General features: G+C 44.2%; 1 protein-coding gene across 1 annotated transcript in view; it reads left to right on the top strand.

Annotated features, from left to right (window-relative positions):
* The window catches only part of CDS2 (CDP-diacylglycerol synthase 2), a 260698-nt gene that overhangs the window by 117311 nt on the left and 117756 nt on the right, over positions 1–25631 (top strand). The window contains exons 3-4 of the mRNA XM_069214178.1: positions 6339–6435; positions 16236–16333. Coding sequence (XP_069070279.1) covers positions 6339–6435; positions 16236–16333 — 195 coding nt within the window. The remainder of the gene's footprint in view (positions 1–6338; positions 6436–16235; positions 16334–25631) is intronic.

The following is a 25631-nucleotide window of genomic DNA, read 5'->3' on the forward strand; positions in this document are numbered from 1 at the left end:
TGCTGCAGCTGTGTCTTGATGCAATTTAGAATCAAGCTGTATGTTCATAACATGCACATAGTTGCAAATGTATTTTCTGATTCTTGAAAGCTGTGATCTCCTTTTATTTACCAACCAAATAGAAAGAAGCAACATGCAAGGTACAGGGTAATGGTTTTGTTTTACTAAGCTCTCAGCTGCATAATAGCTCAAAGAAATATGGAAATAGCCGCAAATGCTAATGAGCATACATTTCAATATTATTCACTATCCCCATATAAGGAAATAGAACTATGCATGTTTCCAGGTACCTGGAATGGATGATGACGAACCAGCCGGTGCGATGAAGGAGAAAGGCTTTAAAGTCAAAAGAGTTAACAGTGTCTGAAGAAGCTTCTAGAAAAGTACTCTTGATGGACTGACGAAAGTAGGAGTACAGTGATGGAGGGACCCCAATAGCAGAACAAACATGGAAGCAAAGAAAGCTTGGTGCGAACAATGAAAGTGAAGAAAAACCCGATAACAATGTGATGTGAGAGCTCCTTAAGTTTCTTTGCCTATAATAACCTGATGCAAAATGGCAGTTTAACCATCATCTTGGAACAAGTGGGTATCTATTTTGATCAGTGGTCAGCCCTGCCATCTTGAAAAGGGAACTATACTATGAGCGTCTACCAACTGCACCTAATGACTCCATAGGTTGCCAGTCTCGTAACAAATGGAATTATCAAAAGCTTTATAGCCAATGTCTTTTATATCTCCCAGATCTTGGTAAGTCTAAGTTTAGGGTCATGACTTTGTTGGTAGTTCACTCAGAGACCGTGCATACCAACGCTCAAGACTATTTTCTGAAGGAGCCAATCACATTCACATTCGCGCCATGGGCAGTTGGTGTAATATCACATTTTTATAAGTCACTGATTTCAGATAAGTGAACTTAACAAAAAAATACTTGCATGATTAAATATTTCAAAAATAAAAGCACGGTTCAACTCTCTTTTGGAGCTTTGGTCGGCAGAATTTCGAAGAAATTAACTCACAAACTCCCTTGCTTTGAGCCTGTCCTATAAACCCCCACTTTTAAACGATAATCGGCACTAGTACTGTCCGCTTTACCTCCCGCTCATTCCTGCTTCTATCTATGTTCATTCTCCACATCCACTCTTACATCCTTCATCCAGAACCCTAGTAACTCGTATCCCCTTTCTCCCACTATGTTCGCACAGCTACTGTTTCTATTCTCCAGCACTGTCCTCACTGTCCCCGTTTGTGAAATCAAAAAGCAAATAGAGAGTTGGTATTTTTTCAGCACATTAAGCAAAAACATGAGGTTTTCTGAATCTGTTCCATCTACAATTTCTTATTTGTATAGATCTAGTTTGTTTGCCTCCTATTGTATTAAATGGGGCCGAGGAGATGTGCGTCTCCCTCTCATTCTGCCACTGCCCTTCCAGTCTTTCAGTTCTCCTCCGGAGTACTACATTTTTATGCCTAATGCACTTTTGTCACCGTTTAGCCATTGATCCCTTTGTTAACTTGCAGAATATTTGCATAATACTCATCATTATCAAACGATTTGCTACTTAGGGAACAGAAGTGAAGTTCCAGGTGTTCTGAGTTGTTTCATACTAACAATAAATAATTTCCCCTATCTCCTTTTTGCCCCAAGGAGTGAAGTAAATCACGGTTAGCATTGTATTACACTCTGAGGGGCTACATTTATCAATTTTTGAAGAAAGTTATTTCCCAGCAAAGTGAAATGCTGCTTTCTCTTGAGTTCAGAAGAAACCCCCATAGAAAACAATTGTTATTGCCCTTTAACCTGTTCTTGAGTAGGTCAACAATAAATCAAGGAATTCAGAGGGCACTCAACAATGATATCTCAGCAAGTAAACAAAGAAAAAAAGCCACATATGTACTTTCTTTTGAGAGGATTGACCCCCCCTTAATAGTAGTATTCTGAAACCCTATATAGAAAGTTAGATTAGAATATCTCTGAGTTGACTCTGGCAGTATGAACTTATCTAGTACCTTGATAGACTTTTAACCTCTGATATGAACTATTAAGTGTGTTTCCTTCTAAGATTGACCCGGATATTGGGTGTCTTACATCCTTCAGCAGTGGGCTTGGGGCTCCCAATATCGTGTTAGAGAAGGACCTGCTTGCATGAATAGACTTTTTTTTTACCCCAGGAGCAAAAAGTGGCCACTTAAAATCTTTTATGAGAGGTCCCTTTACTTTGTTTGATCTAGATTCAGAGGTGGGCAGCAGGTGGTCTCTCTAGTGTTAAACAAAAAAAAAAGACATTCTGGAATTCACAATCCATAGTTCGCTGACAGGGAATTTTATTTGTCCATTACAGACATCCAGATTTATTTAGTTAGCTTCATAGTTCTTTGAGATGTTATGCAGCTCAGAGATTAGTGAGACAAAACCATTACCCTGTACCTTGTATGTTGTTTTTTGTGTTTAATTGGTAAGTGAAAGGTGGTCACAGCTTTCCAGAATCAGAATATGCATTTGCAGCTATGTGCCACCCGCTAAACATATTATTAGATTTTTCATTAGATAGAGGTGGAAATGCATGTGAAAGCTATTCTAGAAAACCACTCCAAATACATGCATTTTTGTTCTCTTATACCTTTGCATTGTCCCACACATATTTTCTATTTTCTTTGTTTCTCTTTCCAATATGCTTGCATTTTTTATTTTAGTTTTTTTACACAGAACTTGCACATTCACCAAACCTAGCTATAACTACAAGTTAGCTGTTTGCTGTGCTGGGGATGGACAGCTGGGCCCATTCATGTTAGCTAGTCAGCTTGTCATTCAGATACTGTGTTGCATTTTCATACTCCTGTGCAAGGACTTTAAATTCTGCATGTTACGTGCCAGCACCAAATGCTTATGAGTTAGATAGGGGAAGAGTGGCAGCAAATAAATCCTTTTAAAACACCCGGATTTGGAGAAGACAGTAAGAGTTCTGATTGGAGATGGGGGAGAAAATGTCAGTGGAGGTGTAAATGGGTGAGTAAAGGTAGAGCCTAAGAACATTTTCAAGTTGCTCAAATAATAAACAGATTTGCAGGGACGGAAGTTTGTTTTTTACTGCCCTCACTCAATTATTTTGTATGACTTATGACTCTTATTTTTAAGTCGGGCGTAAGCGTACAGCCTCTTGTATACTTTTAAGTATACTATTTCTGTGGGCTTCCAGCTATTTCATTTGTTAGTTTCTGTGTGACTTAAAAATCCTTGCTTGCTAGTGGTCTGTCATGCATCTTTGTCCCTCCTTCTTTGTGGGAGCAGGGACCAATTACTGTAAAATTACGCTTTGTCCTGTTTATCTGGTCTGTAAGGGACTTTTTTTTTTTTTTTACTTTGTTTCCTGCTCCTGCTCAGGGAAGCTTCCCTTTTCATTTGTAGAGCATTCTTGCTCTGAGCTTAGCTGTAAACAAGGCTATAAATCAGGCTGTTATTTTGATCACATTTGGTCTTTATGGGCTCTCGGCACCCTCTCTCAGCAGTCTGGCTTCTGCCCTTCCCTGGCTTCGATTTTCTTTACTAAGTGTGACTGCCTGTGGTCCTTGGGTGGAGGATCGCTTGTAATTGCTTATAACCTAGGCACCCAGCTCTACCAGGGCTCCAAAATCCTTGCAGACAGTGCCCACTTCTGCTCAGTACTGGGATCCCACTCCAGCTCCATCAGTGCACCTCATTTCATACACTTCAAGCCCTCAACTGTGCCAGAACCCCACACGAGCTGCCTGCCAGAGTACCTCTGTTCTTGCAGTCACTACTCTCTGCTTCTCCAGTCCTGATACCTCGGGCGCAGCTCCATCAGTGCACCTCAGTTCACACCCTCCATGCCCCTCATCTGTGCCCTTGCCAGAAGCCCACACATGCTGTCTGCATGAGCACCTCAGTTCTTACTGTCAGTGCACAGTGCTTTCCAGTACTGGAACCATGGGTGCAGCTCCATCATTGCACCTCACTTCACACACTCCAAGCCTCTCAGACGTGGCGGTGACAGAACCACACACATGCTGTCTGCCAGAGCACCTTAGTTCTTACAGTCAGTACACACTGCTGTTCCAGTACTGGGACTTTAGGCGCAGCTCTGTCACTGCATCTCAGTTGCACTCCGACGAGGTCACTTTCATTCCTATACTGGGACCCCACTCACATAGAGTTCCGTTGCAGCAGCTCAATTCTAATATTCAGTCTCACTGCCAAGCCAATACCGGACCCAAAAGAGCAAAACACAGCTCGACCAGTGCACCTCAAGTCTAACATCCAACACCACTGTTGATGGGAACCACCACAGCTCCGCCAGAATCCATCAATTCTAACATTCAGTGCACGTTTCTTCTCAGTACTAAGGCTCACACGCACACATGCCCCTCCCTTCTGTGGTTCAGAGACAAAGCCACTCCCATTCTGGGCCCCACTCGCACCTTCACCAGGGCACATCCAGGCTAACACTTGGCACACCAATGCAAGGTTCCACACGTAGCTCCATTAACATACCTAACTTCTGACCTTGTGTGCCTGTTACTATTCCAGTACTGCAGCCCACATACAACTCTGTCAGTGCATGTCAACCCTATTCTGCAATGCCACATTATTCCACTACCGGGAATTACACCGCTCTCCGTTTCTCATTCCTCACCCGCTGCCTTTCTGTTATTCCAGCACTTGGCAGGGAGATAGATCTGTCTATACCCCCCACTCCTGATCTGAAGCTCCCCATTATTGCTGTATTGGGGTTCACATACAACTCTGCTAATGCACCTCCTGCTGTTCTAAGGGCCCCCTGCTGTTCCACAGTCTGACTTCTGTTTGAGGACGTGGGAGAGCCTATTAAATCTATTCTTAGCTTGCATCTTTATTTGGGAGGGCCTGTTTCACCTATCTCAATCCGTTCTTTCCTTTACTCTGTTTACTTTCAATGTTTTCTTTCTCCCCCACTCTTCTTTTTATAACTCTTAAAATCCACACGTTCAAAGTTTCGCTTTCTTTCAACTGTTTATTTCTACTCCTCTCCCTTTTTTTTTATTTTCCTCTTCCTACCTCCTCTTTTGAACTTGCAAAAACGTGGTTATTTCTTTCCTTGTTTCGTTCCTCTTTTTTCTTCATTAGGAATTCATACTTTCACTATTTTTTTCTCTTCTCTTCCCTTCCCTTCATTCTTTCTTTTTTATTTGCTCTTTCCTTTGACTCAGTATGTGTCCTTTCACTTTTTTTATTTTTAGATCGTTCTTCCTTTCTTTTCACACTTATTTCATTATTTTTTCCTTTTTATCTTTAGTTCGCTAGCCTTGTTCCTTTTTTCTTTTGTCTCACACGTTTGCGCTATTTCTTTTTTAGTTTTCTTAGTTGTGTTTTCATTTTCTCATTCTTTCTTTCCCTTCTTCTTTTATTTCTTTGCGACCCCTTCTCTCTCTTCGTTGTGTCTGTTGTACTCCTTTTGCTTCTCTTTTTCTGCACCATCCGCTTTCTCTTCTGAGGCCTAGTTATCAATGGAGCTACAGGGGCAGTGGCACTGGGGCCCAGAGACCTATGGACCTCACTAAACTCTAATTACTGCTCTATTTTCCTGCTGAAATTTCAGTAAACCATTTTCCTTTCTTACTCCAGGGCACATGACACTGTTACTACACCACTTTTCCTCTCCATCTTTACTCCCGTTTTCCTCTTTCCCTTCACCTTGCAGTCCGTCCCAAATGATATTTTTGTTATGGTGTTTCGAGCATTACACTCTTATGCCAAAAGTTTATTTCTAATAAAGGTTTATATGATAATTGTATATGTTTTAAGTTAGAGAAAGAAGGTAAATGGAAGTGCTTTAGTAAACTGCTGGGCCACTGGAATTATATGGCTGGAAAAGATGAAATTAAGGGTTGACCAATTTATGTGGCAAGAAAAGTCCAGTTATGAATTTACAGTGCCAATAGCTCTAACTCAAGGAAATGCAAGACCTATTTAATTGCAAATGCTTGTTATAAATGTGGAACCTCGTGCCAGAATTAATTGTCTCTGGGCACTTTTTCCTCTCTGTCTCATTTATGTTGTCATATGTACGGTAACTGCCATCCTAACTCTGTCATTGTAATGCTGTGCCGCAATAGTGGAGGTATCAGTTTTGGGCTGTAGCTTTGCTTTGTTGATTAAAATAAAATTACTGTAGCAGGACTTAGCATGTTGGGAAGAGTGGTAGGTACTCTTTCTCAGGTTCAGTGTTACTTCTGCTTTGGGGTTTGTTCATGAATGTATTGATAATTTTGTCTGTTATATTAATCTCCTCTTCACATCTGGTGCACCTTTTTACTGATTTCTTTCCTCCTTGTGACTGCAGATGGAAGAACTGGTGGGTGCGGGGCATCCTGACCTTGGCTATGATCGCATTCTTCTTCTTCATCATCTACCTTGGACCAATTGTTCTCATGATGATTGTAAGTGATTCTGCAAAACATGTACTTTACTAGGGCTGCAACTGTCCTTCCTGGTACTGCTTGTTGTGTATATGACATTAGCAGGTCATGGACCATGACTGCCATTCTTCCAGGCTGTCCAGATTAACTGTTTGACTGTGGCCACTCTCCTTTCAGATATCCCTCCTGGGAATAGACGGCTATGCTCTAGAGGCACATGGGTCATAACATGCTACATTCCAAACACTCTGTAAATGCAAGTTTGTTTGTCTTGCTTGAAGTGAAAGTGAATGAGGAGTGGTCTCATTAAATACTCTTTGTGATCACGTTTCTGGTTCTGCCGGCCGATTGGCCATGGTTTCTATCCCTTGGCTATATGTCTTAATGTAAAGGCAGGTAGACTGAGACCAGCATCCTTCAGAAGCGCATATGTTCACTGCCATCAGAGGAGAGCAAGGTGAGATATAACAAGCTAATCTGTATTAAAATACTGCCTTCAGGGATGTGGAATTCCTATCGCCCGGGACATCTTGTTTGGGGTCAAGGGCAACAAGTTTTTATGTTTACTTTGTCCTTGGGACAAGTAGGCCCAACCCTCAGCAGCACAAACCCTTTGGCTGCCTGTTTACAAAGAGTGGAACTCTCTGCAGTTGAGGTAATGTGTTTCCAAAAAATAATGCTGTACGAACTTGTATTTATGGTTCATTATTTGAAAGCCTTCATTATTAGGGTGAGTGCTGTAAATAAATGTTTTAAGGTCACACTTCACTACTGACGTTGGTTCCAGTGCAAACAAAAACTTGAAAAGTTTAGGCTATGAGGCTAAGTATAATGCTCCCAGAATGCTCTCTGATTAGATGCAAATGAAGTGTCATTTAGTAAAATGTGTTGATGCATGCTAGTATTTCCCAAAAATATTTCTAATGGAAAATCAGTGTAACCATTTTCAGAACGAATATGGTAAGCATGAAAATAAACAAACACTGACAAAGCCAACTGGTCCGACATATTTTTTATAAGTCTTTTAGTTTCATCAATGCGTGTCTTGTTTTGACATGGCTTTTGTAACACTTTATTGTTGTGGGAGCTACCAGGCCCTCAACATTGGCAAAAAAAAACCAAAAAGTTTTTGAACTCTAAAAACACACGTTGCCACCAGTGGCATAACAAAGGCCCCGCTGCCGCCCTCCAGGGGGCCCCTTCAGCACAGCACCTGCCCTGAGTGAGTCTGGAGAGGGGGCTCCTCTATGTTCTTTGCAAAGGGGCACCCTCCAGTTTCGTTACGTCACTGATTGCCACTGTAGTTCCTGACACTGAACAAAACTACATTGTGTGCCAATATGCTCCTTGTGGAAGAGCAGAATGCGATCACTCACAGTAAAGCCAGCCGAAAGAGAGAGAAATAGAAGTTTAGTAAAAACAAAATGTCTTCGTTAACACCAGACCTAATTAGTGACGAAGACCCACATGTAGGTAGCTTTTTGCATGTCGCAAACAGCGACTTTCGCTGTTTGCGACGTGCAAAAAGCACATTGCGATGCACAAACCCAGTTTTGCGATTCAGTAACTTGGTTACCGAATCGCAAAACGGGTTTGCGACTCGCAATTAGGAAGGGGTGTTCCCTTCCTAATTGCGACTCGCAGTGCAATGTAGAATTGTTTTGTGACCGCGGGCGCAAACCAATCGCAGTTTGCACCCATTTCAAATGGGTGCTAACACTTTCGCAAAAGGGAAGGGGTCCCCATGGGACCCCTTCCCCATTGTGAATGTCACTGTAAACATTTTTTCAGAGCAGGCAGTGGTCCTGCGGACCACTGCCTGCTCTGAAAAAATGAAACGAAAACGTTTAATTTTTCGTTTTTGTAATGCAGCTCGTTTTCCTTTAAGGAAGCAGTCACAGACATGGTGGTCTGCTGTCTCCAGCAGGCCACCATCCCTGTGAGGGCCGCTATTCGCAAGGGGGTCGCAAATTGCGACCCACCTCATGATTATTCACTACGTGGGCATTTGCGAAGCCCTTGCGAATCACAAATGGTGTCAGGGACACCATCCTACATTCGGATTTGCGACTCGCTCTGACTCGCAATTTGCGGGTCGCAAATCTGAACCTACCCACATGTGGCCCCAAATTCTTAAAGAAAGTCACAAAAGTGCACCCATGGTATATGGCGTACCCCTATAAAATATTTGTGAACTGTATTTTAGCATGGGTAAATACGCATGTGTAGATTTGCTCATGTGAAAATCTATTGAGCATTTGCAAGTTCATTTTCCCTCCGGCCACTTTCTTCCCAACCCTGGAAGAAGTTCTAATTCAGCCATTGTCAGGAGTAAATGTCCAACCTTTCTTATTATGGGAAAATATTAGAGAGAAGCTGCTGAAAATCTTTAAAACATGCAGGTTGTAGGTTTGCAGACTCAAAGGCATTCCAGCCCTGGAACTATTGCTTACTGCTTCCTCCAGCCCCAGTATGCAGATCTGCAGAAAGGTGGCAAAATAAGGAAATTGCTACAGTAGGGATTGAAACTGCAAGTATTCAAGCCCTACTATGGTAGTAGCCCTGCCATAATCAGAGAGGCTATTATCAGAGCTCTTACATAATGAGATTGCTGCCATAATTTGTCACCACACTACCTGGCACCAAAGGGACAAGTAGATCTTTTTACAGGACAAGTAGATTTGAGAAGCAACCTGTCCCCTGGACAAGTAGATATTTTAATAAATTCCACACCCCTGGCCTTTGTACTTTTAGAACTCAACACTTAGGGCCTGATTTAGATCTCGGCGGATGGGTTACTCTGTCACAACAGTGACAGCTATCCCATCTGCCGAAATATAAATCTCATTATCTCCTATGGGATTTATATTTAGGCGGACCGGATATCCATCACTGTTGTGATGGCTTGATGGCGTAACCTGTCCGCCAAGATATTAATCAGGCCTCAGGCCCTTGGTCAAACACATATGAGTGGAAGAATAACAGACAACGTGTGTTCCTCTGTACCTTGTCACACATTCACACAATGAGCGTCTAGAAGGACTCGAAGCTTGTCTGCTTCTACAACCAGGCCCATATTTCAGTTGGTCCCATCCATTGCATCTCTGGAGCTTAAAGTACTGACCTAACTGTGTTGGCTTTGAGTTGCTCTTTAATACATAGGTGCCTATGCCTGATTTTAAGATGGAGAAAGTGGGTTGTTCCCAGTGGCAATTTAATGAGGCAGCATCTGAAGATGAGCAGAAAAATAACATTTTGACCTGCAGGCACAGAAAGCAGTGAGAGCCCAGAGCAGTTCTTGAAACATAGCTTTGAGAAAGAGTGAGCAAGGCCCCATTCATGATTAAGCATGCTCGTACATTCTGTGGAAGCATCCTGCATGTCAGTCACTGGTAAAAGAACTTAGTAAATTAAACCCTCTGTGTAGAATGTGAGGATGGTTATGGCAATACTTGTGATGTGGAGCACTACGGAAGCCTCTAGATCCAGGCAGCAGAGTGCTTATCAAAATCAACCTATCGTAGACAGGAAGTGGATAAGTAGAAATTAGTAAATATATGACCACACCTTTCACTCTTTTAGGTACCAGAAAGGAATTTGTGTAGTTTTGTCAATGTTATGTGAATCAGTTTTATCTTCACAAGTCTTTAGTTTGGCCTTGAATCTTGGCAGCTAAGATTCAATGCCAAACTGAACTCCTATCAGTACCTCCTTTCTAGTGTTGCTGTACACAGATTCCAAAGGCACTACGTTTCTCGCTTGATATGTCTTTAGGAGGCCTGTTTGTTTTTCAGGTTCAATGCATTTGTAGAGAGGTGGTCTATACATGTAATCGAAAGGCCTTAAGTATTGGTTTATGATGCAGAGCCTTAGAAAGTCATGATATAAAAGGAGGAACAGCTGAATGTTGCTGTCATTCCCCTGTGTAATTCCAAGAAGAGATCATGTAAGGAATTTGCAGTGAGACCGTTCAGCCACGGACCACACTGGTGAATGCTTTGAACATTGCAGTATATCTTGTATCTAGTTGTAGATACCTTGCCATAGAATATTCCCCAGGCGTTAGAATGGACAGAAATGTTTTGAGCAGTCCTCTTGCATTCCATAGGTGGCTTAATTGGGCTCATTTTGGTGCTGTTTTTGTGCGCCCCAGAGGTGATGTGCGCAGTGCCTGTATATTCACCACCTGAGAGTTGTGACCTCAGGTTCTTCTATTCCACCCCTTCAGGGTAGATCCAGATTAGCTCCCAGAGCTCCTGTCAGTCATTTTGTGACTATTTAAAAAAAAAATATATATATATATTTTATACTTTTTTTTGTCGAAGTCTAGTGCGGCAATCTTTTTCTGTTGTCATTTTTTGGAGATGTTCCCGAAGAAACCTCTTATGTTCAAGCCTTGTGGAGCCCCTCATTGATAACTGTTGATGACGAATCCCGCTTGGTGTGTCTGTAGTGGGACCACGACTCCACAGCCTGCGTCGAGTGTCAGGCCATGAATTCCAAGGCCATTCGCAAACAGGCCGTGAAGCTCCTGGCTGCTCGCCATGCGTCTCCGCACCACAACAGGTTCCATTAGCAAGGAAGGTTTTGGGACCGCTCTCAGAGTTGCTGGTGTCAGTCCTCGTCGCGATCCAAGTTTTTGTCTGGTAAGTCTCATAAGATGAAATTAAAGCATGCTTCGACTTCACTCTGTCGTCCCCCACTCTTCGGGTGACGGAAGTGGCCACACATTTGGGCTCTGCTCCTAGGCTGTTCCTGTACAGCTGATGTCTGCCACTGGGTCTGCTCCGCCATTCTCTGAGTTTCCCAGAATCAGGGCAACCCCCACCTAACTGAATTTTACTAGACCTTTAGAATATCTTTGGGTGGCTGAATCCCTCTGGAGCCTGGATTGGAGATGGACCCATATATCCCTGGAGGGGCCTTTGAGGAACACGAATGGAGGGGAATCTGAGGATCCATATGACTACTCTGACCCCCTAGCGGAGTCCATGGCCGATGACCGCTGTTAAGAGGATTTCGCTGATGAGAGTGGTCTAGACACCTTAACAGACACTGGCCTCCTCTCTCCTCCCACAGTGACTAGGGAGGAAAGGGCTTCTGTTGCGATGGTGGTCTAGAGGGAAGCTGAGGTCCTGGACCTGCAGCTGCCCATGGTCGAGCTCAAGACCAACATCTTGACGGAGGTGCTTTAGCCTGTGGTATCCTCATTAGAATACTTGCTCCCCTTTAATGAAACAATCACAGATGTCCTGCTCAGGACCTCGGGCAAGCCTTGCACAAGCACTTCTGTACTCAGGATTATTGCTCGACCCCATTGCCTCGATCTTGGTGACCCAGCATTTCTCTCCCAGCACCCCACTCCTGAGAGCCTGATGGTCCAGGCCTGAACTTCCAGGATAATTCCTGCTGCGTTCTCTACCACACCATTGGATAGGAAATCTAAGAGGCTGGATACCTTTGGTAATAGAATTTTCTCTTTCACCAGCCTGTCACTGCAGTCCATATACACTGCATGCTTATTGGGCTGTTATTCCCACACAGTGTGGGATATGGTTGCACAAGTGCTACCTATGGTCCCAGGTGGGGCCCTGGCCATGCTCTTCCAAGCTATTACTGACGAGAGATGTGGCAAATTTCACGATAAGATGCAGTTTGGATACCATGTCTTGCTGGGCAGTGCCATTGTTTCAACAGTGGTGTTTTCCCAGCCTGGCTGGGAAAATCTGGCTTTTCAGGGAATGTCCAGGCATCCCTTATGCACATGCTTTTTAACGGTACTCGCTTTTCAGCAACAAGGTGGATTCAACTCTGGAACGATTTAAGGACAGTAGGGCCACTGCTTCGTCGTTTTGGCTTACCATGGCCCCACTTCAGCCGCTTTCCGTCCCTACCAGGTCAGCAGTAGAAGCTATTGTCTGCATCCATTTCCCCCTAGCCACTGTGGACAGCAGTCGTCATAGTCCTTTTATGGTCACCCATGCAGCTCCCACAGATCTTGTGGGATCAAGAGCCAGAGGTCAACAGAGTCCTTCCCTCCCCGTCAGCCCCTTAGGAACCGCAACTCAGAAATCTATTTAGTTTGTGTTGTTCCGCCATGAGCACTTGGGTGGTCACCGGATTTGGCACCACCTGTACCATTTGCGGGAAATAACTTCAGACAAGTGGGTCCTTGAGATCGTCCAGTAGGGTTATCCTCTCCTATTACTAAAGATCCCATTACCCTTTCCACTGTTCCCCGATCGGCTGCCGTAGGACCACCTCTTGCTGTTGCGATAGGAAGTACAGTTCTTCTGGGCAAAGGAGTGATCGAGATAGTGCTGGCATCAGAAGTATGTCATGGTTGCTATTCTCGCTACTTTCTGGTGCTAAAAATGGTGGCCTCCATCCTTTTCTAGATCTACGCCCCTCAACGTCTTGAAAAAAGAAAAATTCAAGATGCTCACAGTGACTCCGGTACTATCTACCCTTGACCCTGGAGACTGGATGGTAAGGCTGGGCTTACAGGATGCCTATTTTCATATGCCTGTGCTGCCTGCCCACAGGCGTTACCTGCGGTTATTGTATGCCAAGAGCATTTTCATTTCGTTGTGCTTCCCTTTGGACTTACCAGTACCCTTTGGGTGTTCACCAAGGTGATGGTGGTGGTTGCAGCCCATCTGCGATGTCAGAAGTTCCAGTGTTCCCCCTACCTCAATGACTGGCTATTGAAAGCGGGCTCACCCCAGACCATAATCTCCCACCTCCAGACTATAGTGTGTGCACCCCTTGCATTCGCTGAGGTTCTGAGAATCTTTCCTATCTGGCCCAAATATTAGAGGGAAGAGCAAAAGTTCTGTACTGGTGGCTCATGGACTGCAATTGGGTCAGTGACTTATCCATCTTCCTTCCCCCACCCAAACCACACAGTAGTGATAAATGGGTCACTCCTGGGTTGAGGTGGCCATCTGGTAGAGGTGAAGATTGGAGGTTTCTAGTTTCAGGCTAGGTCTCAGCTCTACATCAACTTATTGGAGCTTGTTTGAGCTGAGAGAAATGCTATTGGCACTGAAAGCCTTTCTTCTTTCCCTCAAGGGAGGGTTGGCTCAAATGTTCAGGGACAACACCACTGCCATGTGGTATTTCAGTAAGTAAGTGAGAGTGGGGTTGTGGACCCTGTGACAAGAGGCCATTTGTCGCTGGACATGGCTGGAGCATTGGAGCATATTCATGGTGATTCAACATCTGGTGGGCTCTCTGAGATGAACTAAGCCATCAATACCTCACAGATCACAAAAGGCGTCTCCATCCAGAGGTGATTCGAGGTCTCTTCAGAGACTGGGGAGAACCTTGGTTATAGCTGTTCACAGCTGCTGAGAACAGACAATGTCCGCTCTTCTGCACGCTGGAATTTCCAAGGGAGCTCTTGCGCAGAGAAGCATTTAGTCTATAGGGACAATTAGGACTCCTGATGCCTTTCCACCGATGCCACTTCTGTCCATAGCTCTCAAGAAGATCAAAAACAACCAGACTCAAGTCATCTTAGTGGCTCCGGATTCGGCACGGAGAGCATGGTATTCTGCACTCCTGAGCATGAGCTTCTGTCCTCTGATCAGGTTGCTCTTTTGGGAGTATGTCTTGTTGCAGCAGGAGGGCAGCATCCTACACTTAAACCTGTACTCTCTCTCCAACTATTTGCATGGGGATTGAGTGACGACAGTTGAGGGTGTTTGATCCCTCTCCTGAGGTGTGTGATATCCTGTTGGCAGCCATGCATCCCTCCTCAAATCTTTTACGCCTCCTGATAAAATCTGTTGATCCCCTGTATGCACCCTTGTCTGAAGTTTGTCCTCTGTAGCCCTGCAAGGCTTTGCTTTGGGCACAGTCCCACCTGCCTGCAGGTGCCAGACCACCCGTTCCTGTTCAAGTCACAAGTTGTGACTAGTTTCCTTAAAGATTTGCAACACGTTTCTTCCTATACTCTTCATTACGCCCCAATGAGATCTGAATTAGTCCTCACGTTCCCCATATGCGCACCTTTTAAGCCAACTCACATCTGCCATTAAAACTGTCTTCCTTGTGGTAATAACATCTGCCAAGATGGTTAGTGAGTTTGAGGCTCTAGCAATTCATGGAGAAGTGTGGCACAATGGTTAGAGCGGCAGACCCTGATGCAGAGATCTGGCCGGGGACCAGGGTTCAATTCCCACCTCGGCGGGTCTTGGGCTCAATTCCCTTAGACCAGATAATTCTCGCCTCGGTGCCTAATTTAATTAATGGGTCCCACTCTGTAACTCTGGGCAATAGTTTGCTTAATCTCCACAACGGCCCTCACAGCGCTTGGATGCCTGGCTTCACCCTGGGGCTGTCCACGAGTGGGCATCTCACAGGGAAAAGCCAGGAGGGGTTCCACAGCGGTATGCGTACAGCGCCTTGAGACCCTAACGGGTGAGTAGTGCGCGATACAAGTGCAAAGTTTTTATTCTCCTTAGATGACCTTTTATCTGGATATATTGGTCCTTAAAACTTGTGCCTCTTTTCTACCAAAGGTGGTTACATCTTTTCACGGTAGGCAGAGTACCACACTGCCTACTTTCTTCGCCCCCTACCACCTCCCTTTTACCTGACCAAGGAAGAGGAGACTCTGTCTGTACTCGAAAAGAGCCCTGTCTTTTCATGTTCGTTGCACCAAAGACTTACAGGTGGATTATCAACTCTTTGTTGTTTTTATGGGTGCGAAGAAAGAGAAAGCAGTCCACAAAAGAACCATCCCCAGATGGATTCTCTATATTAAAATCTGCCACTCAGTGGCAAAAAAGCTGCCCCCTGAGGGCTTACAAGCCCATTCTACCAGAGATAAAGCTACAACCACTGTATTGGCGAGGGGAGTCCCAGTTCTGAAAATCTGTCGAGCAGCCATGGGGGCATTGCCACAAATGTACACTGAACACTGCCGCCTAGAGTCGTGTCTTGTCATGAAGGACATTTTGCCCATTCGGTCATCCAGACCGTCTCAGTTAAACATGGTCTGCAGACCCACCCCCAGAAAGGGATTGCTGTGGTATCTATTCTGCATTAAGAAATCTGCTGCTAGAAGTTTGATGAACAAGTTATTTACTTTTGGTAATGCCTTATCTGGTAGAGACTCTAGTGCAGATTCCTTATCGACCCTCTCATCCTGCCCGTTCAGCAAACTGTCTGTATATCACAAGTTCAGAAGATAAAGGCCCTTCCCTGGCACACTAGTCATTTCTCCTCAGCTTGGCTCCATGCCTGTGGTATGGAAAAACTGTCAAGAACTGAGGTCAGCACGCTGGGGTGGCGCCTTTATAGTCACTGCATAGTCACTTCCAGCACAGACAGCTCTGGATTCAGTCGCCTGGGGAATATTCTAGGATAAGTAATATGCATCTAGATAGTCTCAACCAGATAAGCCATTACCTAAGGTAAGTAACTTGCTCTTTTAGAAAGAAAGCAGTTTAGTCATTGGCTTCAGGCAAGACATTTTTTGTAGTAATGCACAATACCGCCTCAAAAAAGGTTGACACTAATTTGCGCTCTATAGAACTTCTCTAGTCCCGATTGAATGAGTTCTTAGCAAGGTCTGCCTTCACCGTGCACTAATTGTAACTTAGAAATACTACATTATTCTCATGGTGACATTTTTCGATATAAATTAGTACTTCTGTTTCTCCTTTAAAGTGAGATTATCAAAGTATCTGTCTAAAGATTGACTTTGCTGCTGTGATGAATTCTGAGTGAACACTGACTCATCTGCAACCATATTTGCAGACCCTCTCCACTCACTCACTAATAGTGCAACATTACTTTCTTTTTTTCAGGTAATGTGTGTGCAGATCAAGTGTTTTCAGGAGATCATCATGATTGGCTACAACGTGTATCACTCATACGACCTTCCCTGGTTCAGGACTCTAAGTTGGTGAGTACTGATAATGTGTGTCCTCACAGCGAAAGGATGAGGCTCAGCTAGAGCACTGGTTTAAGAAGGGCAAAATTGTGTTGTCTTCAAAGGAGACTTGAATAAAATTATGCTTCTTGTTCAATTCTGCAAAAGAAGAAAGTAAAAAATGTCAAATGTTTAGAATTTCTTGCAGATTGGGTCTGCCAAGCCTGTACACCCTTCCCTTTCTCGGTCTGCTTTTTTTTTCTTACAGATCCTGTGTGACCGCCAGCTTTACACTTATGTACTCTGGATGTTTATGCCAAAGTCTGTGTTTAAAAAAAAAAAAAAAAAGAATGTGTTTAGAAAAGGCTTCTGTTTATCGTAATTTACCACTTTGACAGAGAGGATACTATATGCATTCCCGGTGCTTTCTGTGAAATATTTTCTTTAGTTTTACAAGCGCTGTCTAGTCTCATAACATGACACTTATATAGCTCAAAGATTTATGTTTTACTGAAAAATGCAGATTCTTTTACTGTGCATATCCTTTTTGTTAACTTGATGTCTCTATCACCCAGAAATTCTTTCCATTCTGCTGCTGCGTATACATTTTCATATTCAGGCCTCTCCTCATAGGACTTGTTATTTAAATAGGTCTCCATTTTGTTTATACCTCTGTAGAATGTCCCGAATGTGTTTAAGTGTTCTGAAGACGTAGCCAGATAACATATCTAGATTAGGTAGTAGAGGACCCAAAACCCAGATTTTCAGATTAGTTCTGGAACCAAGAAGAACCTCTGCCACGGAGAATAGCTGTAGAGCTGGAGGTGGAGTATTTCTTCTTTGCCTGTGGTTTGCTGGGTTGGTCTGCAGTTGCTGCTTCTGCCGGGAAGTGGACAAAGACTAGACTTTGTGATATGTTCCTGTTTGTGAAGAACCTCCAAGGGCTTGGATTGAGTTTGCCTCCTGTTTTGAAGTCTTGGGGTCATCAAAGAGGTCCTCTGCCAGCACCTGGACTCTCTGCTGAGACTCCTGCCCTGTGGTGCCCTATCCAGTCCCTGGGCCCTTGAAAGGTGAAGCAGGTAGAATAAGGACTGAAATCCACACACAAGAAGCCATACAGGTAAAATTTCGACTCGCCAGCTGCAATGAGTCTGTAAAAACAACACGCCACTTGCCTTGTGACTGAAATAGACACACCACCTGCATCGCGGCTGGGAAATCAACGCATCACCTGCATTGCATCTAGAGAAATGATGTGACACCTGCTTGCGGCTGCTGAAAATGACACAACCCCCACGCAACGCGTTTTTTCTTCACCGTGCAGCCAGATTTCACAGGCATCAGCTGGGCGTCAAAATCAACGTGAACCTGCGCGGATCGGAGGTGCCCCGTCCAGAAATTGATGCATCACTCTCTTGCGGGAGACCAAAATGACGCATCGCCTACCCGACTGGAGAAGAAACGACACACGACCTCGCTTGCGAGTAATGAATCAACGCATCACTGACTTTTCAGATGCGCGCTCACCAGTGCGGCTTAATTTCTTACGCAAACCAGGTACTTTGTGGAACATCAACATTTCCATTGTTTTCTAGGCTTCAAAAATTCATAACTTGATGTTCGGTGGCATGTGTAGCTGCAGATACTCATGCTGTGCATAGTCCGCCGTCTGGTGTTGGGTCGGAGTGTTACAAGTTGTTTTTCTTCGAAGAAGTCTTTTCGAGTCACGAGACCGAGGGACTCCTCCTACTTTGGCTCCATTGCGCATGGGCGTCGACTCCATGTTAGATTGTTTTTTTTCCGCCATCGGGTTCGGACGTGTTCCTTTTCGCTCCGTGTTTCGGGTCGGAAAGTTAGTCAGAATCAACGGAAAATTTGTCGGTATTGTTTTGTTCGGTATCGGGTTAGATTAGAATCGACACTGAATCTTGAAGAGCTCCGGTAGCCCTTCGGGGTAATTTCGATCCCCCGTCGGGGCCTGGTCGGCCCGACCGCGTGCAACATCGAGACTGATGGAACGGACCCCGTTCCGATTCTGTCCTAAATGCCACAGTAAATATCCCTATACAGACCAACATTTGGTCTGTAACTTGTGCCTGTCACCTGAGCACAAAGAAGAAACGTGTGAGGCCTGTCGAGCGTTTCGGTCGAGAAAAACGCTCCGAGACCGAAGAGCCAGAAGGTTGCAGATGGCGTCCACGCCGACAGGACAACAACGGTTCGAGGAAGAGGGAGAAGAAGAAACATTCTCCATCCACGAATCGGATTCCGAAGAATTCGACGTCGAAGAAACCGTGAGTAAGACGTCGAAACAAGCATCACACAGAAAAACAGACAAAGCCCAGGGGACGCCACTGCCGACAGGCCATGGCTCAACCCATAAAGTAGGTGACCGTCCATCGGCACCGAAAAAGGGCGAGCTGGTGCCGAGATCGTCCGACTCAGGTCGAGACACAGGCACGCAGCAATCTCGGGACCGAGAAACTGCCGCAGAAAAGGGTCGACACCGAGACAGCGGCACCGAAGCTGCTCGGCACAGAGATAGCGGCACCGAAGATGGTCGACGCCAAGAAGGTACGACACCGAAAAAGAGGAAAATCTCTTCGGAGCCGAAAACAACAAAAGACACGGTTTCGGTGCCAAAACGCCCAGCAACCGAACCGAAAGCCAGTACCTACTCAGAGGAACAATCACTGTCCTCCCAACTTCAAAAACACAGATTTGAGGAGGAATTACAAACAACAGCTGTAGATCACACGCAAAAGCGGATCTTTATACAAAGTGGTACAGGGAAGATCAGCTCCCTTCCCCCAATCAGAAGAAAAAGGAAACTAGATTTCCAACAACAAGAAAAAACACCACAAGCAAAAGTGGTGAAGAAGGTAACTCCACCACCTTCTCCACCACCGGCAACTCATATATCACCGGCACAGACTCCGTCACAATCACCAGCTCATACCACCATGAGCCAAGATGACCAGCACGCATGGGATCTCTATGACGCCCCAGTATCGGACAATAGCCCTGAGTCGTACCCCACTAAGCCCTCACCACCTGAGGACAGTACAGCGTATGCTCAGGTGGTAGCTAGGGCAGCAGAGTTTCATAACGTATCGCTACATTCAGAGCCTATCGAGGATGACTTCCTTTTTAACACCCTGTCCTCCACCCATAGCAATTATCAAAGCCTTCCTATGCTCCCGGGAATGCTAAGGCACGCTAAACAAATCTTTAAGGAGCCAGTTAAAAGCAGAGCAATAACCCCAAGGGTGGAGAAGAAATACAAGGCACCACCCACAGACCCTGCTTTTATTACATCACAACTGACACCAGATTCAGTTGTCGTAGGAGCAGCTCGTAAAAGAGCCAACTCGCACACATCAGGCGACGCACCACCTCCAGACAAGGAGAGCCGAAAGTTTGATGCAGCCGGGAAAAGGGTTGCAGTACAAGCTGCAAATCAGTGGCGCATCGCCAATTCGCAGGCACTCCTAGCGCGATATGACAGAGCCCATTGGGACGAGATGCAGCATCTCATCGAGCACCTCCCCAAAGAATTCCAAAAACGGGCAAAACAAGTGGTTGAAGAGGGAGAAAACATATCCAACAACCAAATCCGTTCTTCTATGGATGCAGCAGATACAGCTGCAAGAACTATAAATACTGCTGTAACGATAAGGAGGCACGCATGGCTGCGCACATCCGGCTTCAAACCTGAGATACAACAGGCAGTGCTCAATATGCTGTTCAATTAACAACAATTGTTTGGACCAGAAGTGGACACTGCAATTGAAAAATTAAAGAAAGACACTGACACAGATAAAGCCATGGGCGCACTCTATTCCCCGCAGGGCAGAGGCACATTTGGCACATTTCGCAAAACTACTTTCAGAGGAGGGTTTCGAAGTCAAGCCACACAAGCCAGCACCTCACAAACAACACCGTCTACCTACCAGGGACAGTATCAAAGGGGAGGCTTTCGGGGCCAATACAGAGGGGGCCAATTCCCAAGAAACCGGGGAAAATTTAAAGGGCCCAAAACCCCTCAAAACAAGCAGTGACTCACAAGTCACTCAACCCCTTCACACAACACCAGTGGGGGGAAGACTAAGCCAGTTCTACAAATCTTGGGAGGAGATAACAACAGACACTTGGGTCTTAGCAATTATCCAACATGGTTATTGCATAGAATTTCTCCAACTCCCTCCAAACGTCCCACCGAAAACACACAAGATGTCCAAACAGCATATAGACCTTCTAGGACTAGAAGTTCAAGCATTACTGCAAAAAGACGCAATAGAATTAGTACCAAAAACACAAAAGAACACAGGAGTTTACTCACTGTACTTTCTAATACCGAATAAAAGGACAAAAGTCTGAGACCAATATTGGATCTCAGAACACTAAACACCTACATCAAATCAGACCACTTTCACATGGTCACGTTACAAGACGTAATACCACTACTGAAACAGCAAGACTACATGACAACGTTAGATCTAAAAGACGCGTATTTCCATATACCGATACATCCCTCGCACAGGAAATACCTAAGGTTCGTATTCCAAGGAATACATTACCAATTCAAAGTGTTGCCATTCGGAATAACGACAGCACCAAGAGTCTTTACAAAATGTCTAGCAGTAGTAGCTGCACATATCAGGAGGCAGCAAATACACGTGTTCCCGTACCTAGACGATTGGTTAATCAAAACCAACTCGCTAACAAAGTGTTTACACCACACAGATTATGTTATACAAACCCTTTACAAACTGGGTTTCTCCATCAACTATGCAAAGTCACACCTTTTGCCGTGTCAAACACAGCAATACTTAGGAGCGGCAATCAACACAACAAAAGGGATAGCCACTCCAAGTCCACAAAGGGTTCAAAATTTTCACAAGGTGATACAAGCTATGTATCCAACACAAAAGATACTCGCAAAGATGGTCTTAAAACTCCTAGGCATGATGTCCTCATGCATAGCCATTGTCCCAAACACAAGATTGCACATGCGGCCCTTACAACAGTGCCTAGCATCACAATGGTCACATGCACAGGGTCACCTTCTAGATCTGGTGTTGATAGACCGCCAAACATACATCTCGCTTCTATGGTGGAACAGTACAAATTTAAACAAAGGGCGGCCTTTCCAAGACCCAGTGCCACAATATGTGATAACAACAGATGCTTCCATGACAGGGTGGGGAGCACACCTCAATCAACACAGCATCCAAGGACAATGGGACGTACATCAAAGAAAGTTTCATATAAATCACCTAGAATTGTTAGCAGTATTTCTAGCGTTGAAAGCATTCCAACCAATGATAACACACAAATACATTCTTGTCAAAACAGACAACATGACGACAATGTATTATTTAAACAAACAGGGGGGAACACACTCGACACAGTTGTGTCTCCTCACACAAAAAATATGGCATTGGGCAATTCACAACCACATTCGCCTAATAGCACAGTTTATTCCAGGGATCCAGAACCAGCTAGCAGACAATCTCTCTCGGGATCACCAACAGGTCCACGAATGGGAAATTCACCCCCAAATCCTGAACACTTACTTCCAGATTTGGGGAACACCTCAAATAGATCTATTTGCAACAAAAGAAAACGCAAAATGCCAAAACTTCGCATCCAGGTACCCACACCGGCAATCTCAAGGCAATGCTCTATGGATGAATTGGTCAGGGATATTTGCTTACGCTTTTCCCCTCTCCCTCTCCTTCCATATCTAGTAAACAGATTGAGTCAAAACAAACTCAAACTCATACTAATAGCACCAACATGGGCAAGCAACCTTGGTATACCACACTACTAGACCTGTCAGTAGTACCTCATGTCAAACTACCCAACAGGCCAGATCTGTTAACACAACACAAACAACAGATCAGGCATCCAAACCCAGCATCGCTGAATCTAGCAATTTGGCTCCTGAAATCCTAGAATTTGGACACTTGAACCTCACACAAGAATGTATGGAGGTCATAAAACAAGCTGGAAGGCCATCCACTAGACATTGCTATGCAAGTAAATGGAAAAGCTTTGTTTGTTACTGCCATAATAATCAAGTCCAACCATTGCATGCATCTCCAGAAGATGTAGTAGGATATTTACTACATCTACAAAAATCAAATCTAGCTTTCAATTCCATAAAAATACATCTCGCAGCAATATCTGCTTACCTGCAGATTACTCATTCAACTTCCCTATTTAGAATACCTGTCATTAAAGCGTTTATGGAGGGCCTAAAGAGAATAATACCACCAAGGACACCACCTGTTCCTTCATGGAACCTCAACATTGTCTTGACAAGGCTCATGGGTCCACCTTTCGAACCCATGCATTCTTGTGAAATGCAATACTTAACGTGGAAAGTTGCATTTCTCATTGCTATTACATCTCTAAGAAGAGTAAGTGAAATTCAGGCATTTACTATACAAGAACCATTTATTCAAATACACAAAAATAAGGTAGTTCTAAGAACCAACCCAAAATTCTTACCAAAGGTCATCTCACCGTTCCACTTAAATCAAACAGTAGAATTGCCAGTGTTCTTTCCACAGCCAGACTCAATAGCTGAAAGAGCACTACATACATTAGACATCAAAAGAGCACTAATGTACTACATTGACAGAACAAAACTAATTAGGAAAACAAAACAACTATTTATTGCATTTCAAAAACCTCATACAGGAAATCCAATATCAAAACAAGGTATAGCTAGATGGATAGTTAGGTGCATCCAAACCTGCTATCTTAAAGCAAAGAGACAGCTGCCTATTACACCAAAGGCACACTCAACCAGAAAGAAAGGTGCTACCATGGCCTTTCTAGGAAATATTCCAATGCACGAAATATGTAAGGCAGCAACACGGTCTACGCCTCACACATTTACTAAGCACTACTGTGTAGACGTGTTATCTGCACAACAAGCCACAGTAGGTCAAGCTGTACTAAGAACTTTATTTCAAACTACTTCCACTCCTACAGGCTGAACCACCGCTTTTGGGGAGATAACTGCTTATTAGTCTATGCACAGCATGTGTATCTGCAGCTACACATGCCACCGAACGGAAAATGTCACTTACCCAGTGTACATCTGTTCGTGGCATTAGTCGCTGCAGATTCACATGCGCCCACGCGCCTCCCCGGGAGCCTGTAGCCGTTTGGAAGTAATCTTCAACATTTGTACATTTGTAAATATATTACTTTAACCTTAATTTTGTACATACTTATTCATTCCATTGCATGGGCACTATTACTAACATACACAACTCCTACCTCACCCTCTGCGGGGAAAACAATCTAACATGGAGTCGACGCCCATGCGCAATGGAACCAAAGTAGGAGGAGTCCCTCGGTCTCGTGACTCAAAAAGACTTCTTCGAAGAAAAACAACTTGTAACACTCCGACCCAACACCAGACGGCGGACTATGCACAGCATGTGAATCTGCAGCGACTAATGCCACGAACAGATGTACACTGGGTAAGTGACATTTTCCTTGTGTATGTTGGATTTTTGTCGTTTTGGTCTTGTTTGATTTAGATAAATATTGCCTATTTTTCTAAACTGGTGTGGTGTCCATCTTGTAGTGTTTTCACTGTATTACTGTGTGTGTTGATACAAATACTTTACACATTGCCTTTGAGACAAGCCGGACTGCTGGTGCCAAGCTACCAAGGAGGTGAGCAGGCTTTAGTGTGTATCTTCTTTGCCCTGACTAGACTGAGGGTCCCTGCTTGGACAGAGTGCAAACTGGCTGCCAACCAGAGACCCCCTTTCTAACACCGGCCTATTGTAAGAACTATTTGTCCAACTGCAAAAAAGGTTAAAACAAACATAAGACACACCCCTTCTCCCATTTTATCTAAACTCTTCTTGAGAATTTCCAGCATCACACACAAGACTATCTAAAAGGATGCCCAACAGTGCAGTAGAGGCAAAGGCTGAATTTTATGTCACAGCTCTTTAATTATCCTGCACAATACCTATGCCATCCTTCAGACACTTTCCTCAAATATTTCTCTTCTGAATCTGACTTGTATACTCAGCCCCCTAAACTCTGTAGGCCAATACAATCAACTTTGAAAGTGAGTGAAAATGACTCTTTTTGTGTGGTCACCCCCATTTTTTTTGCTGAATGTTTTACTGATTTTTAGACTCCCCACTCTGGGGGGCTTCCCTTTGTTCCCCAGTGTATGTACCCTGACTCCGCAAACATGTATACATTGGCTTGCCTCTGATTAGCATATTTAGCTCTACTGGGGAAGTAACTGATTCCTTAAATACATGCAGGGGGTGAGCCATGGTTGTGTCTGGGCCCCATTTCTTTTCTCAATTTAAATCAATGGCATCAATAAGCAACTCTAATCACTTGTTACCGATGATGCCGCCCTTCTACACTAACTCCAGCGAGCCTACAAGTCATTATTAACTCTTTTAACGAATTCATGGAAGGAATTGCCCTAAAAATTAATCAGGGAGAGGCCTTCACAATGGCATGTAGTAGTAAAAAAGGGACCCAAGGGGTAGAAAGATCGCAAGTACAAAGCACCGTAGCTACTTAGGCCTTAGGTTCTCAGACAACAGGGAATGGAATATACACAAAGAGGCTAGTGCAACAAATATGGTCAGGAATAATGAGTTGATATTTAGATTTGCTGCCATACTTGGGGCTAAGCGTATACCAGAATGATAACATTATACAATGGCAAGACAGGCTCTGCCGCAAGAGCAATGTATAGGGCTGGTATATGGTGATTGGGGGATAATACAATTTTGCAGAAACTAAGAACACATTTTTAAGAAGGATGATAGTGGTTCAGAAATCAACCCTGAAGCACCATTATTCACCTTGAACTTGGCCTTCAACCCATAATGGTAATCATAGAGACAAGTCTGCTGTTACTTAGGCACTCAATCTGATCTAAAACCGAAGCCAAATTTACCCATGGCATTATTAGGTATTATATATTACTGGAACAAGTAAATGAGATTCAGTGGCTTTGTAAGATTAAAAGGACCCTCCAAATAATTGGAGGTAATGGCATGTATCTGTGGGAGACCCCTGGGGTATAGCACTGTTTCCCGAATAAGTTTAGAAGCAACTAGTTAGGAATAAATGTGGACGAGTAACTAACCCTGTGGAGGAAACCAACCCAACAGTATATACATCCTATCTTAGGACTTCAGAGCTACCTTGGATGGGTCCACAGTTCATATCCTAAGCTCTTACTAATATGATTTCGCTTTTCTATTCTGCATCACCTGGTAGCATTCTTGATGGGCATTAAATGGACACATTAAGATAT

This window comes from Pleurodeles waltl, chromosome 11 (genome assembly GCF_031143425.1).
Source record: "Pleurodeles waltl isolate 20211129_DDA chromosome 11, aPleWal1.hap1.20221129, whole genome shotgun sequence".
In the NCBI taxonomy this organism is placed as follows: domain Eukaryota; kingdom Metazoa; phylum Chordata; class Amphibia; order Caudata; family Salamandridae; genus Pleurodeles; species Pleurodeles waltl.